A 17,238-nucleotide genomic window follows, 5' to 3' on the forward strand; every position below is an offset into this window, starting at 1 on the left:
TGTTTATTGAACAACTCCATACTGGAAACATCGTCAGTTCATAGGCTGCGGAAATCATCATCAATGGGAAGCAAAATTGTTTTGCAGGCAGTCTAGTCGTTTTAACAGACAATCTTCTAGATTAAAGTGTCTCATTGTATTTCACATTGTAACAAGTCCAAGTTCTTACATTTAACTTACACTCCCTGTTTAATGCTAGTGCAAAGTACCTTCAACTTTGCAGCACACAAATTCCAGAATGCAAATGGGGCACAAAATTTCAATGATAATGGGAACTGCAGATGCTGGAGAATCCAAGATAATAAAGTGTGAAGCTGGATGAACTCAGCAGGCCAAGCAGCATCTCAGGAGCACAAAAGCTGATGTTTCGGGCCTAGACCCTTCATCAGAGCTCTGATGAAGGGTCTAGGCCCGAAACGTCAGCTTTTGTGCTCCTAAGATGCTGCTTGGCCTGCTGTGTTCATCCAGCCCCACACAAAAGATCAATGTTATCACGAAAGATCAATGACTAATTCCGCTGTTCTCTCAAGTATCTTTGAAGCAGGTGTCATTGCCTGAAAGACAAAATGTCAAGACTGAGGTTACAGGCTAAGTACTTAGGTGCGACAAAGGAATTGTATTTATACAGTCTTTCACAAGCTCAGGACATTCTGTAAACTGAAAGAATTCCAGATGCTGGAAATCAGAAACAATAGGAAATTGCTGGAAAAGGTCAGCAGGTCTGGCAGCATCTGTGGATAGAAATCAGAGTTAACGTTTCTGGTCCAGTGACCCTTCCTCAGGACCTGAAGAATGGTTTATTCTGAAGAAGGGTCGTTGGACCCGAACCATTAACTTTGATTTCTACCCATAGATGCTGCCATGCCTACTGAGCTTTCCCAGAAATTTCTGTTTGTATTTTTGTGTTAGGATATTCTGAAGTATTTTACGGCCAATAAAGTACACTTTGGAGTGTAGTTTCTGTTACGGTGGCAGAAATACAGAACAAATTTAATGCTTGTGCAAAGTACCTTCAACTTTGCAACACACAAATTCCAGAATGCAAATAGGCCACAAAAGATAGGGAGGCAATGGCCTAGTGATACCATCACTGAATTTTAATGCAGGAAACCCAGACAGTGTTCTGGGGACCCAGGGTTCAAATCCTGCCATAGCAGATGGTGCAATTTGAATTCAATAAATATCTGGAATTACGAATCTAATGGTGAGCGTGAATCCATTGTTGATTGTTGGGGAAAACCCCATCGAGCTCACTAATGACCTTTAGGGAAGGAAACTGCCATCCTTACCTGGTCTGTTCTACATGTGACTCCAGCCCCACAGCAATGTGATTGTCTATTAACTGCCCCCCTGGGCAATTAGGGATGGGCAATAAATGCTGGCCTAGCCAGTGATGTCCTCATCCTGTGAATGAATAATAAATAAAATTTATATACAGCAAGCTCTTAAAATGAGCAAGGTGATAATGATCACATAACAATTTGTGATGTTGGTTCAGGGTTAAAAATTGGCTGGACACCAGGATTAATTTCCCACCCATCTTTGAAATAATATGATGAATCCTGTAAATCCACTCGAGGGAAGAGGACCTCAGTTTAAAGTTTCATCCCGTGTCATCTCCAGTCTCCAGCATGATGGTGAATGTACATGTTAGGAGCAAGAGGAGGAGATCTTGAGGATGTTCTTCCACAGACTGTGCTTAATCTGTTTTTGGTCTCAACTCCACTTCTGTTTATTTAAATAATTGACTATTCCTGGATGTGTCAGCATTTATTGTCCTTCCCAAATTGCCCCTTGAGATGATGAAGGTGAGCTTCCTTTTTTTTAAGAATTAGAATTAGGGATTTCTGTTTCCTACGGTGTGGAAACAGGCCCTTCGGCAAACAAGTACACACTGAACCTCAGAGCATCCCACCTAGACCCATCCCTCTATAACCTTCCTAACCTACACATCGCTGAACACTCTGGGCAATTTAACATGGCCAATCTACCGAACCGGCACATCTTTGGACTGTGGGAAGAAACTGGAGCACCTGGAAGAAATCCATGCAGACACAGGGAGGATGTGCAAACTCCACACAGACAGCCTGCCAACACTGGAACTGAACCCAGGTCTCTGGTACTGTGAGGCAGCAGTGCTAACCACTGTACCACGCACTGCAACATTCTATACGCTGTAGGTTGACCCACAAATTCTGTTGCGATGGAATTCCATAATTTTGACCGAGTGCCAATGAGGGAATGGCAATATATTTATGTCAGGTTGGTGAGTAGCTTGGAGAGGAACTTGGAGGTGGTGGTGTTCCCGTGTATCCATTGCCATTGTCCTTTGAGATGGGAAGTGGTAATGGGTTTGGAAGATGCTGTCTAAGAACCTTTGATGGATTTCTGCAGTGCATCTTGTAGATAGTACACACTGCTGCGACTGAGCGTCAGTGGTGGAGAGAGTGAATGCTTGTAGATGTGGTGCCAATTAAAAGGGCTGCTCTGTCCTGGATGGTGCCAAGCTCCTGGAGTCTTGTTGGAGCAGCACTCGTCCAGGCAATTGGAGAATACAGCCAAATTACAGTTGGAGAGGTAGGGAAGGAATTGGTTTTGTGGTAAATTCAATGGATTAGTAATACATAAACCCCAGGCTAATGCTGTAGGATCATGGATTCAAATTCCACAGCAGATGGTGACAGTTGAATTCAATTTTTAAAAATCTGGAATTATAAAACAGCTGACTTAATGACAACCATGTATCCTTGTTAATTGCTCTAAACACCAATTTGCTCCACTGATGTCCTTTAGGGAAGGAAATCTGCTATTCCTTTTTGGTCTGGCCTACACGTAACTCCAGAAACACTGTAATGTTGATTGACTCTTAACTGCTCTCTGTGTCAATTAGGCCCCCATCCCATGAACGAATTAAAACTAAATTCTAGTGCACTCTTCACTTGTGCCTGGTCGATGGTGGGCAGGCTTTGGGAAGTCAAGAAGTGAGGTATTTATTGCAGGAGTCTGCACCTCTGATTTGCTGTTATAGCCACTGTGTCTAAAAGACAAGTCTAGTACAGTTTGTGGTCAATGATAATCCCCAGGATACTGATAGTGGGGTTTCATTGCATGCCAAATCACGACACTTAGATTTTCTCTTGTTGGAGTTGGTCAATGCCTGGCACGTGTTAAGTCCAGGATATCATTCAGATCATGTTTCACTTGTATGTGGACTGCTTCAGTGTCCGAGGATTAACTACAGGCTATCCTGAAGTTGGAGAATGTTGAGACAGAAGTTGTAGTACATGCTGGTTCTAAAGATGTAGGTAAAATGAGGGATGAGGTCTTGCATTAAGAATTTAAGGAGCTGGTCAGTAGATTGAAAAGCAAGCCCTCACAGGATTAGTCCCAGTCCCATGTGCTAGCAAGTATAGAAATAGGAGAATAGGGCAGATGAATGCATGGCTCATGAGTTGGTGCTGGTGGCGGGCACAGGTTTGGGGTCAAGATTCCTGATTCTCTGGGATTCTTTCTGGGGAGGGTGGGAAATATAATAATGGGCCAGTCTACACCTGAACCGGAATGTGACAAACATCCTAGTGAGAGGGTTTGTTAGTGACTTTGGCAGGAGTTTAAACTAGATCCACAGGGGCAAGGGTCATGGAGCATGAGTAAATAGAGACATAGCAATAATACAGTAAAGGAATCAGGTCAGATGGAGTTCAGGCATGTTAAGCTTCGAGGCAATTAGGTGAGGCATGAATGAGCTCCACTCTAATGCTCGGAGTATTAGGGATAAGTTAGAATAATAGATGAGTTAAGGGTGTAAACTGACACGTGGAATTGAACCATTGTTTGAGGGAGGGGCAACTCAACGTTCCAGGGGATAGGATTGTCAGGCAGGATATGGGATGGTGTAAAACAGGAGCTGGTGCTGCATTATTACTTAAGGGGTCAGTAACTGCAGTAAGGAGTGACAACAATTTGGAAGGAATAAAAAGAAGTCAGAATCAATGCCAGGAGGGTAGGTAGACTCCAAACAGGTAGCAGGCAACGGAGGAGCAAATATATAGAAAATTCATTGAGGTGTGTAAAAACAATAATCGGGTAATTATATTAGGAGATTTCAATTTCTCCAATATTAATTGGGATAATCATAGTCCACAGGATTCAGAGAGGGCAGAATTCTGTAAATGTATACAGGAGCACATTTTATATGAACATACAGATGGTCCTACGAGAGGCAGTGCAGTGCCAGACCTAATTCTGGGGAATAAAGCCAGACAGCTGCTTGAGATGGCAGTGGGATGATATTTTAGTGACAGTGAACATAACATTGTATGTTTTAAATCTGTTATAGAAAAGGAAAAGGAGTCTGAAAAAACTGTCTTGGATTTGGGGAAGAAACTTTACTAAAATAAGGCAGGATCTGGCCAAAGTAGACTGTAAAAAGTTCCTGGAGGGTAAATCTACAACAGAACATGGAGGAGGAGGGATAATGCTCAAAAAGGAAATGGGAGAAGTTGTAGGGGCAACGAGGCCACAAAACCTTGGATGTTTATGAATATTCAAGATTGGATCAGGAGGAAAAGAGAGTCTATTTAACAAGTACAAAGGGAGCAATTCAATGGATGCCCTAGTGGAGTACAGAAAATCAAAGGAGCATCTTAAGAAAGCAAAGAGGGTACATGAGAAAACGCTAGTGGGTAAAATTATGGAGAATAACAAGATATTCTGTAAGTGCATCAAGGAAGAGAATAATCAAGGAAAAAGTAGAGCCCAGTAGAGACAAAGAGGGCAATCATTAACTCAACCCTCCATCAGTTCATCAATATCTCCAAAAGCCATCACTGCTCATTAAACTTAAAACCACAACATATAACACAGGCATTGATTTCCTAGACACTACAATTTTAAACAGGACCAGGGCAATATGCTCATGTTAGCGGCAAATAACGACAATAAAATAACACACACATATTCCAACCTCATCCTGTGGACTAGCAAGACCATGGCTGAACGATTATATGTTTGTGTCAAACACAGTAATCACACTTCAATTAACTAAATATATGTTAGATGTTTTGAGATGTGATAACACATAAATGTAAATCTTTGTGAAATAAAATTGTTCAATATTAAACTACACAATGGGCACACTGTTCACTGCCCTTGTGTCCATTACATATTCCCCATATTGTAGCCCTTGAAATCCTACAGTTTTAGAATAGAAACCCTACACTGTGGAAGGATGGAATTGAACCTAGGTCTCTCGTACTCTAGCAGCGGTGCTAACCACTGAGCCATTCTAAAGGCTTCAAATGAATTTGCAATGAATCCAAATTTCAGTTTTCCTTTTCCAGCTTTGGTAAGTATTCAATATTGGAACATTTAAACATTCCCATTACTGGTCCTTCTACTCCTTTGCAGCTTCTCTCTATCTCCACTTTGAATCCATATTTCATCTCCGGACCCCACACCCAGCCTTAGTCCCAGTCCAAACCCTGGCCTCCCTCCTGCCTGTTTCCACCTACTGCTATTACCCCACTTCCCTAGTTACGGACTGTTTCTCTCCAGCATTTGTTACTGATAGGCTCGCTTTGACCTATCAGCGAATTGCACGGGACAGACCGATGTGTGATTGGAGGAGTGACTCCTCACCAATTCCTTCTATTCCATCTACTGGGGTGCCTTTTCTCAGGGACATTTGGGGATTATGAATGTGGATTTGACCACTGCTCCTCTGTATCGAGTACCACCTCTATGTAATTCATAGTCCCACGCACAGTAGAAAACTGTTTAACGCATCACAGATTGACTTGTAAACACAAACTCATTGCTTCCAGGTGTGCCCAGGTGAAGTCTGCTCCTCTCTTCGACAGGATTTTCGTTTCAATCCTTTTTCTTTTTCTTGTTCACTGGCAGTAATTTCGTTGTTGCTCCTGATGTTTGCTTCATTTGCCAAGACTGACCGTTAACCACTCCTTTATCTGTCCAACCGTTTTTCTCTCCCTTTACGCTCTATCTCCACCTATCGTTTACTCTCCCCCACTTCCCACCCTATCTTCTGTATGAAAACCATCCTTTTCCCACCTGCCAGCAGTTATGAAGAAGGATTACTGGACCCGAAATGTTAACTTGGATTTCTCTCCACCGATGAGATTTTCCAGCAATTTCTGTTTTTGTTCCATGAAAGCACCGTCAGTCTGGGGGTCCCAATAGTTAATGAAGGACAGACTCTCATACTAGTCCAGAGGGCTGGCCACAGTCAAGCATCTGCTTAGACAATAAAATTAATGCCAGTGTTTTCTGTCATGCCCCCACACTCCGGAGAGTGAGTCCATAGCGGCCAGTCCAGAGGGTAGGACTCAAATTATCAGAGAGATCTACATGCGTCAGTCAGAGGTATGGGCACTTCTCTGGGGCTGTCTGGTTAGATCACTCGAAGGGGAGGCAATGATCACCCATTGGGTCTGTCACAGAAACGAAGGGGGAGGGAGGGGTCCCTGCTACAGGAACAAGGCTCAGGACCTATCTGCTGGGATTGGGGGGTGCAGACTCAAGGGAATAGGAGGACACACATGAAGCAGGAGGAGGCCCATCACACCAACACCAGCTCTATTACCTACTCAGTTCTATTGTCTAGTGCCAATCTCCTGACTTTCTCCATATCCCTACACAACTTCACTATTAAAAAAAATCTAATACCCTCTTGATTGCCTTACATCGAACCTCTACAAGGTATTCAGGCAGATGCATTTCTGCCTATTTTCTGGATTTTAGAAGGTTAGGGGGCAATCTTATCAGAATCTTCAGGATATTGTCAGGAAAAGGCAGGGTAAGCTACTTCCATTGGTTGGAGATTCCACAGCTAGTGTTAAAGTTAGGGCCAGACTGTTCAGGAGAGCACACAGAAGGATGACAGATGTTTGGAACTCTCTTCCACAAACAGCAGTGGATGTTGGATCTGATGTCAGTTTTAAAATCTGAGATAGCTCTGTGGAGTCCTACTTTTGTAATATATGGGAAATCAGGGGCACTTCTAGTCTCAGGTGGCATGTTGGCTCAGTGGTCATACACTCTGCCTTCGGAGTACCCACGATTAGCACAACTATTGTAAAAGATTGTGGTGTTTCAAGCAAAAATTGCCACTCATAGAAGTCAAAAACTTTTATCACAGGAAAACAGCCCTGCCCCGATTCAAAGCCAGCATCTGAGCTTGTGCTGATTGCGCCCATTTAATACAACTCTTTTAAATTGTACCTTTGTCAGCATGCATGACCATGTAATGCTAGCCTTCCTGCAGTGAGCAGTTGTATTGAGGAAAGGGTTTAGGATTAGGGCTAGGGCTAGGATTAGGGTTAGCATTAATGTTAGGGTAAGCATTAGTATTAAAGTTAGGGTTAACGTAAGAATTAGCGTTAGTGATAGGATCAGGGATAATGTTTGCATTAGCCTTAGGTTTAGGATTAGTGTTCGCATTAGAGTTAGGGTTAATTTTAGCATTAAAGGTTAGTGTTAGCATTAGTGCTAGTGTTAGGGTTAGGCTTAGGCCTATGATTGAACTTAAGAAGATACATGGCAGCAGCCACAGCAGGACCAGAGCAAAGTGAGCCTGGGTGTCCAATGGGGTGGTGGGGGGAGCAGCTCAGCTGTTCAGAAAGTGACATGGAACCAATGGCAGCAACTGATTGTGGAGTAAGTCCTGGTCGGCATTTTGAAACTATATTAAATTGTTATTGGCAGAGGAGCTTGAAACCTTAGTTTGCTCCCTTTGCTCCATGTGGGAGATCAGCCAGATTTCCAGTGTCTGGGACCCGGGTGTGTGCAGGAAATGTGCCCAGCTGCAGCTCCTGGAAGCTCGCATTTCAAAGCTGGAACTACAGTTGGGGACACTGTGGAGTACCCATGAGTCTGAAAACATTATGGATAGCATGTTTAGAGAGGTGGTCACTCAGCAGATAAAGGGACTTGAAGGAGGAAGGGAATGGGTGGCCACCAGGCAATCCAAAAGAAACAGGCAGGCTGTTCCGGAGTCTCCTGTGGTCCTACTCGCAAATCAGTATTCCATTTTGGAGGCTGATCAGGGTACATGTTCCTCTAAGGAGTGCAATCACTGCGAAGCTTCTGGCATCACAAGCAGCCTGACTCTACAGGAGGGAAGGAATAAAGGAGGGGTAATAATAATAGAGGATTCTACAGTCAGGGATATAAGGTACTGTGGCTGTCAATGTGACACCAGGATGATGTATTACCTGATAAAAACCAAAAGAACTGCAGATGCTGCAAATCAGGAACAAAAGCATAAGTTGCTGGCAGTGTCTGTGAAGAAAAATAAAAGTTACCATTTCGGGTCCATTCAGAACCCTGAGGAAGGGTCACCGGACCCGAAATGTTAACTTTCATTTTTTATTTATAAATGCTGCCAGACCCGCTGAGCTTCTCCAGCAACTTTTGTTTTTGTTCATGGTGCGTTAACTCCCTGGTGCTAGAGCCTGGATGTCAATGTAACAACTCAAGGCCTCCTGAAATGGCAGAATGAATGAGACAAAGATCACAGTTTCATGTTGATATCAATGACATAGGGAGAAAGAGTGATAAGATATTGCATCAACAATTCAGGGAAACTATAAGCTACAGGAGCAGAATTAGACCATTCAGCCTATTGGGTCTTGTGATTTCTGAGTATCTGGGCCCGAAATGTTAACTTGGATTTCTCTCCACTGATGAGATTTTCCAGCAATTTCTGTTTTTGTTCCATGAAAGCACCGTCAGTCTGGGGATCCCAATAGTAAATGAAGGACAGACTCTCATACTAACCTACAATTCTATGATAATTAGTTTAAGCTAAACCAACAGGGAGAGGTAAAACGTTTTGTGATATTTCTAAATTCCTCCAGATTATGATGGGATGTGACGGTCGGCTGTTTCATTGTTCTCCTCATTCTTCAACCACTCCCCAATGCTGTGACTTTGGTTAATAACTCCTTTGTTCTGATGAGTAATTCAAGCAGCACTGGTGTTAATTTTTGAATTTAATTCATTAACTGAACAAATTTCAAGTTGAGATTTAAATTCAAATACAAACCATTGCAAATTTTACATTCAGATATTTTGACCATGAGGATTTGATCGCTCTTACAACTTAAATAATAAATGTAATCAACCTTTGTTTATTAACTAATAGAACTGCTGTTTATCCATTGTATACAGTTAGCAGAACGATTTGTTGTTAGCCTCAGTTTAAATCTAACTTTAGAGATCTCATTTTATAATACAAGATGACATCCAGTGCAGTACACAGTTGTGTGGTGGCAATGTCTTCCAGGTACAATAATAAACTGAGACCCTGCAATCCCTCTCAAGCAGGCACAGAAAGGTCCTCAGGACCACTTTGAAACAGCAAAGTTGTCCAATATATACCTTGGGCAACGTCAATTAAATAATCTGCTCATCATCTCATTGCTGTTATTGAGAACTAGCTGTGCTATTAATTTTCTAAAATAATTAGAAATATACAAGTAACTTACAAAGAACAAGGTCAATGAAAGTGTCCCAAAAAAAACTGAATTCAAACTGCTAAAAACTGGAATCTCATTAAATTCCTCAAGTCCCCAGTAGGAAATGATAGCCCTTCCCATAGTTTTGTAGTAGTCAGTTCAGGCTGTATCAGTCATCTCTAAAGGTCAGTGAAAGAAATTTGAAATTAACTTTTCCTTGCAGCAGCAAATGAATAACTTTCCAACATCACATTAAAATCTGTAGTTATGATGTGTTTGCTTTTTCTGAGCAAATTTCAATTTATCCAGTTGCTTCCTCCACTTCAGGCACGGAGAGCTAGACTTGTTTTAACATGAAGTGTTACTAAGGTCAGGCATAATGGTCTGCTTCAGAAGGACATCTCAGCTGATTTTACATTTTGAAAAACAGGCTGGACATTCAGCAGAGAACAAATCTGAAATCAGAAATAAAACAAAGTTCTCATTTCAGGGAGTTGCTGCACCATACAAAATGAGTGTACAAAGGGCGTTGTTTATGTGGTTCAGCAATCTGTGATCACTTTAAAAAGGCCAGCTAACTATGTGTAAGGTATCAGCAACTTAAATAGTAAAACATATTGATTCAAATGGATTTCCTGAACAATAAAAAGCAATGCAGTGTGTGGTTTCAGCTCCAATTAGATTGACATCTGTCTTGGGGAATAGCGTTAGTATTAATCATTTAAAGGAATTACAGCATGGCACTTGCATTCAAGGCAAACGGGAACTGTCAGCATAGATTCAAAGGGAAATAATGCTTAGCCAATTTATTGCAGTACTTTGAAGGAGTAATGAGAGTTGCGGATAAAGGGGAACACCTGTAGGAATACTGTACTTGGATTTCTAAAAGAAATACCTTGCTGCTCAATGAAAGAATTAACCTGCACTCACTTTTGTACAATATGTGCCACAGCAAAGGTCACTGAGGAAAATGAAAGCTCATGGGGTAGGGGGGGTTCCCTATTAGCTTGCACAGAAGATTAACTGGCAGGCAAAAATAAATGTATCTTAGTCTAATTGACAGGACATGCGAAATGGGGTGTCTGCTAGGGCCTCAACTTTATACAATTCACATTAATGACTTAGAAGAGAGTAAAGGCATGGTAGCCAAATCACAGGTGATATGAATATAGAGAGTATATTATGTTGTTTAGACACAGAGAGGATGGAGTAGGATTTAGATTGGTTGAGTGAGTGGGTAAAAATATGACAATTTGAGTACAATGTGAAAAAAATGTGAAGTTGGTCACTTTGAGAGAAAGAACACAAAAGCAGCATCACTTAAATGCAGAACAACTACAGAATTTCATGGTGCAGAGGGACTTGAGTCAATCAATGCAAGATTAATAAAAAGTTGGTATGCAGGTACAGCATGTAATTAACACTTATGGAATGCTATCCTTTATTATGTGAGGAACTGAACAAAAAAGTAAGAGCCTTTTGCTTGAGTTACAGAGCGCACTGGTGAGACAACATCTCACAACTACGTGCAGTTTTGGTCTCCTTATTTAAGGATGGGCATAAATCCATCGGAGAAGGTTTACTAGATTGATACCTGGAATGAGTGGGGTTTCTTATGAGGAAAGGTTGGACAGACTGGGATGTTTCTAATGGAGATTAGAAGAGTGAGGAGTGTCTTCATTGAAATGTCCAAGATCCTGAATGGTCTTGACAAAGTGGACATGTAAAGAAGTTACATTTTGTGGGTCTGTCCAGAACTAGGGGAACCTGTTTATTTAAGACATAGGTTAAGTTTCTCAATATGCAAGAGAATTGAAAGGAATGGGTGGGAATGTGTAACATGGAACACAAACGAATTAGCCATGATCTTAGTGACAGGAGGAGAAGGCTCAAGGGGACTGAAAAGTATACCACTGTTCCAATTTTGCATACTCTTATTACATTTGTTAATTGTTAATTTACTGGTAATATAATTACTTAATGGTGCTAACAATGAGTTCCCTTAAAAATCTGATGAGGAAACAGATTGCATAATATATGAGAGTCATGGGAAAAAGGACATGTCTCCGGGTCAATGCCTGATTGTGATGTGCAACTGACCAGGGCCTTTAGGAAGAAGGGGATGACGATAAAATCACAAATATTATAAGGGGATACTAAGCAATGACAGGATGGAGCTCAACTGCGAGAATACCTTCCTGCCCAATGAAAGAGTCAATCTGTACTCACTTCCTTACAATAATGCAAATTATGCAGCAATAATCACCATACTCCACTGGTCAAGTTCAAAAGTACTCATGCCCGAATCTCTCATCATTTCCGAAAAAGATGATATCGAGTGCAATTAGTAGGCTCACAAACCTGTTTGAACTTAGCTCGCATCTTTTCTAGGTCCTCTTGTAACTTGTCGTAAGTTGGGTCTTCATATGGAAACTGCTGAACCATTTCCAGTAATGAATTTAGGACTTTCAGCCTTTTACTGCAATAGCACAAGAAGACAAAGAACAGTAAAATTCAAGAACATGCGATTCAGTGACATTTAAAAACCGTTTTTTGCAATACAGTGAATTTAATCTCTAACACGACAATAATATCTAAAGAATTTAATCTGGGATGCAACTCAAGTGGAATAACCTCCCCATTATCACTGCAAATGTCCCAACACCCAAACGACTGCAGCAATTCAAGAAGGAAACTCAACACTTTTTCCTGGGCATTTAGGGCTGGGCAATAAATGCTGGCTCAGTAATACCAACATCCCAACAATGGGCTTTAAAAATTTACATCACACTCATTGTTTTGTCTCAGCAACGTAGAAAATAGAGGGAAAGGCCAATCGGCCCGCCAAGCCTGCTCCATAATTCATTATGATCGTGGTTGATCATTCAACTCAATGACCTGTTCCTGCTTCTCTCCCGTATCCTTTAGCCCCTTTAGCACAAAATTCACCCCCTCTCATTCTTCTGAACCCCCAAAAATATAAGCTTAACTGATTCAAGGTATCCTTATACATCAGTTTGCCATCCCAGGAAGCAGTGTGGTAAATCTTTGATGTACTTCCTCTAAAGTCAGAACATCCTTCCTCAAATAGAGGTCAAAACTGCACACAATGCTCCAGGCGCACTCTCACCAAGGCCATCTAACTGCAGCAAGACATTCCTGTTGCCGTACTTGAATCCTCTCCCTTTGAAGGCCAACATACCATTTTCCTTCTTCACCCCCAGTGCACCTGAATGCTCACCTTAAGTCACTGGTATACAAGGACACACAGGTCTCATTGGCTATAAATTGAGAAAGAGGAATATGCAATCAGATAATACCTTCCCGCCATTTGATTCTGAAGTGAATAACCTCGTACTAATCCACATTATATTTTCTGTGCCATGGAGCTGCCCACTCATTCAGCTTGTTTCACCTTGATACTGTAGTTATAACATGAATAAAGCCCTGACGGATTTAGGGCTTGACTAAAGGAGAGAGTTTTACTTCAGACATTAACAAGACACATGTTTAGCAGAAAACGAAAACCTCACAGACCAATGACAGGTTTGTGTAAATAAACCAGTTATGTTTTACATGTGGGAAACTGCAGTTGTTCCTTTCACAGGACTACTAAACATCACCACAAAAATTCTGAAGCTCAAGATCCATCCGCATACCTGCTCTTAACATCTTGGTTATTCTGAAGAAGACACTTCCAAGTATAAGCAAAACCTTTGTAAAAGGAAACCTGCAGAGCAGAAAGAAAATGATCGGGAAAATGCAAAGGGCAAAATTCCTTGAAAGAGGCATTGAATTATACGGTATTTTTCCCAAGGACAGGCCATCCCAAAGTACTTTAAAGCCAACAAGTTAATTCTGAGATGCAGTCATGTTGAAATGTATGAAACTAGGCAGCCAACATGTACACAGCAAGCTCTCTCATGAGTTGACAACCTGTTTGAAGAGGTATCCTGTAACACAATACACTATTCTGAATACATTGCTCCTGTACAGATCCAAAATTATACAAGTTTTACAATGACTTGAGTATTCTTTATCAGTAAATAAACCTATAACACATGGGATTAGAGACCGGCCATTCAAACATTCAATGAGATCATGGTTAATCTGATAATCCTCAACTCCACTTTCCAACCCTTTTCCCATGGTCCTTGGTTCCTTCACTGATTAAAAATCTGCCTCAGCCTGGAATATACTTAATAATGCAGCCTTGCAGTCCTCTATGGTAAAGAATTCCACACATTCACTATCCTCTGAGACAAGATATTCCTCATCTGTCCTAATTGGCAACCCCTTGTTCTGAGATTCTGCCCCAGTCCTAAACTCTCTCGCAAGGGGAAACAAACTTTCCCGCACCTACCAGGTCAAATTTCCCAAAAATGTCAACCTCAGATTATAATCTATTATTAGTCAACGTCACTGAAACAATTCCTCTGAAACGAATAATAATGAAACACTACCTTTCCACCACCTCTACCCTTCTCCCTGACAACTGTCCGAGGCCAAACCAGATCATTTACAACCTTGGTGGGACATATGACTCTGTCTACAACATTACTTGAGAATGCATAGTTCCATTATTGTGACACTGTCTAACTCTGCCCTGTCTCTGCTCATCTGCTGATGAAAGCCTCATCACTTCCAGTGTTATTTCAAGACTGTTGCACCACATCCTGGCTAGCACTCAATATTCTATCCTCCATAAACTGAAGGTCACCCAAAACTCTGCTGCCCTACTCCTAACATACATAGAATCATTTTCATTCATTACCATGTCCTCACTGACTTACATTACAAACCCATTTTAAAAATCATAGTTTTTGTTTCAGAGCCTTGCATCACCTTCCCCCACCCTCAAACCCATCTTAAAATTTCCTCAAGGCCCACAGTTGTCTACCATATTGGTGCTTTGCCACTTCTGGCCACTCCAGCATTTTGATTTTAATTAAACTGCACTAGGATCTTAGCCTTAAGGTCCTAAGTGCTGGAGTTCCCTCAGAAAACTCTTTTAAACCACTCCTTGAAACATATCTCTTTGACCAAACTTTTTGTCAGTTGCCTTAATATCTCCTTATGAGGCTCAATATTAAATAATGCCCCTGCAAAGTGTCTTCAGACTCACTATTTTAAAGGTGTTTTATAAATACAAATGAAAACAAAGCGCTGCTGCAACTCAGCATGTCAGCATTTGTAGAAAGAGAAACCGAGTCAGCGTTTCAAGTCCAGTACAAATGTTAAGATCTGTCCCAAAGGAAATATTGTGAACAGTCATATCAAACTTAACGTATCAAATGTTAACTCAGTTTCTTTCTCCACAGACACTGCCAGACCTGCTGGGTTTCTCCAGTTATTCCAGATTCTGAAGTATCTTGTTTTAAGTTTTCTAAATAAAAGTTGCAGATCCTTGAAAGTCAAAGAGCATTTACACTTTTAGATTTGTGTCTGGTAGTTTTCCAGCTGATCCAGATATGAAATTTAGATTTGTGCTGGAAGTAATAACACCACAACAAGTGACCTCAAAAGGAACAAGAGTAGATCTGTCAACCCATTTGAGCCATTTTCGCTATTCAGCTAGGTCATGGTTGATTCCATGTGCCAAAGCAATTTCTTGAACTCCCTCCAAGATTTTGGCTTCACTTGAGAATTAGTGATGCAAATCAAACAGATGTGTAGAACACCGCCAAAAACCACTCACTATAATATGTTTTAAGGAAGAGAGTCAGTTAATAGTTATATAAAAATTCAATTCCAAACATTTGCTACGATGGCAACAAACAGGGCCAAGTTTGGGATATATTACAAAAATATTCAAAGCAAAGAACTGAAAACAATGATCAACAAATGCATTATGGAGAACCGTCTTTACTCATTTATGTCACTGTTTCACAATTCTGCATTTTCAATAGAACCCCACTTTCCAGGATTACTCATGTAAAATGTGTTCTTGAGAGACGAACAGGAGGCACTCGAAGACTGTGTAATAACATCTCAGTACGAGTCAGGTCCTTCTGGAAGGGAGGTCTTGATGGGAACTGTATTTATCTAGCATCTTTCAGGGCATACCAAAAGCACTTTACACCCAGTTAAGTACTTTTGAAACATAATCATTATTGCATTCCAGAATTTTTAGAATGAATTTTCACAGCAAGCTCCTACGCAACAATGTATTCCCTCATGTTTAACTGTGTACAATACAGACTGCTTTAACATGCTAAACCCTATGACTGCTGTACAACTGTACTCACAGCTTACCTCTGATCCAATCTTAGCACCATTTGCCGAGCCATAGCGTCGTCCCTCAGTTTCTCCCAAATGACTTCCTTCTGTAAACCCTTCCTGATAACCTTCCCCACGAAATCTGCCAACCACACGAAAAATTCAACAAGGAGAGATGCAATCAACCTTAGAAAAGAATTTGGGGTGGCCAGCAAAAGAGGGGGTGGTGGGAGGTTAAAATAGTATCAGAGATAATGGGAACTGCAGATGCTGGAGATTCCAAGATAATAAAATGTGAGGCTGGATGAACACAGCAGGCCAAGCAGCATCTCAGGAGCACAAAAGGAGGTTATTGGGTGCAGAGGGGGTAGCAGTTACCATTCAATCACCAGGGCGATGCTGTCTGTGTGGGTGGGGGCTATTATTCGGGGGTACGTTTACAGGAATGTCTGGGGGGAGGTGTTTATTCAGGGGGTATACTGAGGGGCGTGTTTATTACTGATACACCACCAGACCGGGGGGTGGCTGTTCATGACGGTACATTCAGGGACAGGGTATTATTTGGGGTATTTTTGAGGCGGGGTGATTTTTTTTTGTGGGGTGGGGGGCTGTTTAGGGAGTTTATTACCGATCCTCCGCCAGAACGATGCTGTCGAACAAATCGCCGCCGGGATCCGCCATTGGAAGAGAAGCGCATGCGCGCCCGGGCCCGGCGCTGCGCCCGCGCAGTTTCCGTGAAATCATCTTAAAGGGCCCACGACCCACTTTTTAAACAGGACCCCACTGCAATTCTAAATGCGCAGCGGTGGTGTCCCTGCCTCTGAGGCAGGAGGCCTGAGTTCCAGTCCCACCTACTGCTCAGGTGTGCAATAACATCTCTGAGCAGGCTGATTAGAAAATATCTGAGACAGTCCCTGCTTTACAACATCAGCTGAAACTGGAATCATACAGAATTTGGAGTCATACAGCCCAGAAAGAGACCCTTCAGCCCAACATTTTCCCCCTTTATACATTCACAGGATGAGGGCGTGACTGGCTAGGCCCATTCCTATTTGCCCAGAGGGCAGTCAAGAGTCAACGACATTGCTGTGGGTTTTGAGTCACAAATAGGCCAGACCAGGTAAGGATGGTAGTTATCATCCCTAAGGAAATTGACTACTAAAGAAATTGTATCTCTTGTTAAGCAGAAGAGGGAGGCTTATGTGACGATGAGACGAGATGGTTCAGATGTGGCGATGGAGAGTTACAGATTAGCTTGGAAGAATTTAAAGAGAGAGTTAAGAAGAGCAAGGAGGGGACATGAGCAGACATCGGCAGGTAGAATAAAGGAGAACCCTAAAGCTTTCTATAGGTATGTGAGGAGTAAGAGGATGACTATGGTAGGAATAGGGCCAGTTAAAGGCCGAAGTGGGAAGTTGTGTGTGAACCCTGTGGAGATCGGAGAGGTGCTAAATGATTATTTCTCATCTGTTTTCACTGAGGAACAGGAGAATATTGTAGAGGAGACGACTGAGTTATGGACTACTAGAATTGAAAGGAT

At 41.8% G+C, this 17,238-nt stretch overlaps 1 protein-coding gene across 2 annotated transcripts; it reads right to left on the reverse strand.

Annotated features, from left to right (window-relative positions):
* Positions 1-449: 449 nt before the first annotated feature.
* lto1 (LTO1 maturation factor of ABCE1) lies at positions 450-16,427 on the reverse strand. 2 transcript variants are annotated; one of them, XR_009446822.1, is made up of 6 exons: positions 16,327-16,427; positions 15,735-15,840; positions 13,139-13,209; positions 11,841-11,958; positions 1,290-1,404; positions 450-554 (listed from the first exon to the last, which is right to left on the reverse strand). XR_009446822.1 is itself a non-coding variant. In XM_048545589.1 (5 exons), the coding sequence occupies exons 1-5, from the start codon at positions 16,377-16,379 to the stop codon at positions 9,869-9,871; spliced, it is 414 nt and encodes a 137-aa protein (XP_048401546.1). In that variant the 5' UTR covers positions 16,380-16,427; the 3' UTR covers positions 9,072-9,868. The 2 variants fall into 2 exon arrangements, 1 of the variants encoding a protein (XP_048401546.1); XM_048545589.1 differs by lacking the exons at positions 450-554; positions 1,290-1,404 and adding an exon at positions 9,072-9,934.
* Between the last annotated feature and the right edge of the window lie 811 nt (positions 16,428-17,238).

Source organism: Stegostoma tigrinum, chromosome 17, assembly GCF_030684315.1.
Source record: "Stegostoma tigrinum isolate sSteTig4 chromosome 17, sSteTig4.hap1, whole genome shotgun sequence".
Lineage (NCBI taxonomy): Eukaryota > Metazoa > Chordata > Chondrichthyes > Orectolobiformes > Stegostomatidae > Stegostoma > Stegostoma tigrinum.

Excerpts from the sequence above, each read along its gene's own strand:
- lto1 (XM_048545589.1), bottom strand. The coding sequence starts at position 16,379 with ATGGCGGATCCCGGCGGCGATTTGTTCGACAGCATCGTTCTGGCGGAG. Across the intron at positions 13,210-15,734 it reads GTGCTAAGATTGGATCAGAG|GTTTCCTTTTACAAAGGTTT; the intron begins GTAAGCTGTGAG and ends TCTGCTCTGCAG. Across the intron at positions 11,959-13,138 it reads AACCAAGATGTTAAGAGCAG|TAAAAGGCTGAAAGTCCTAA; the intron begins GTATGCGGATGG and ends GTGCTATTGCAG.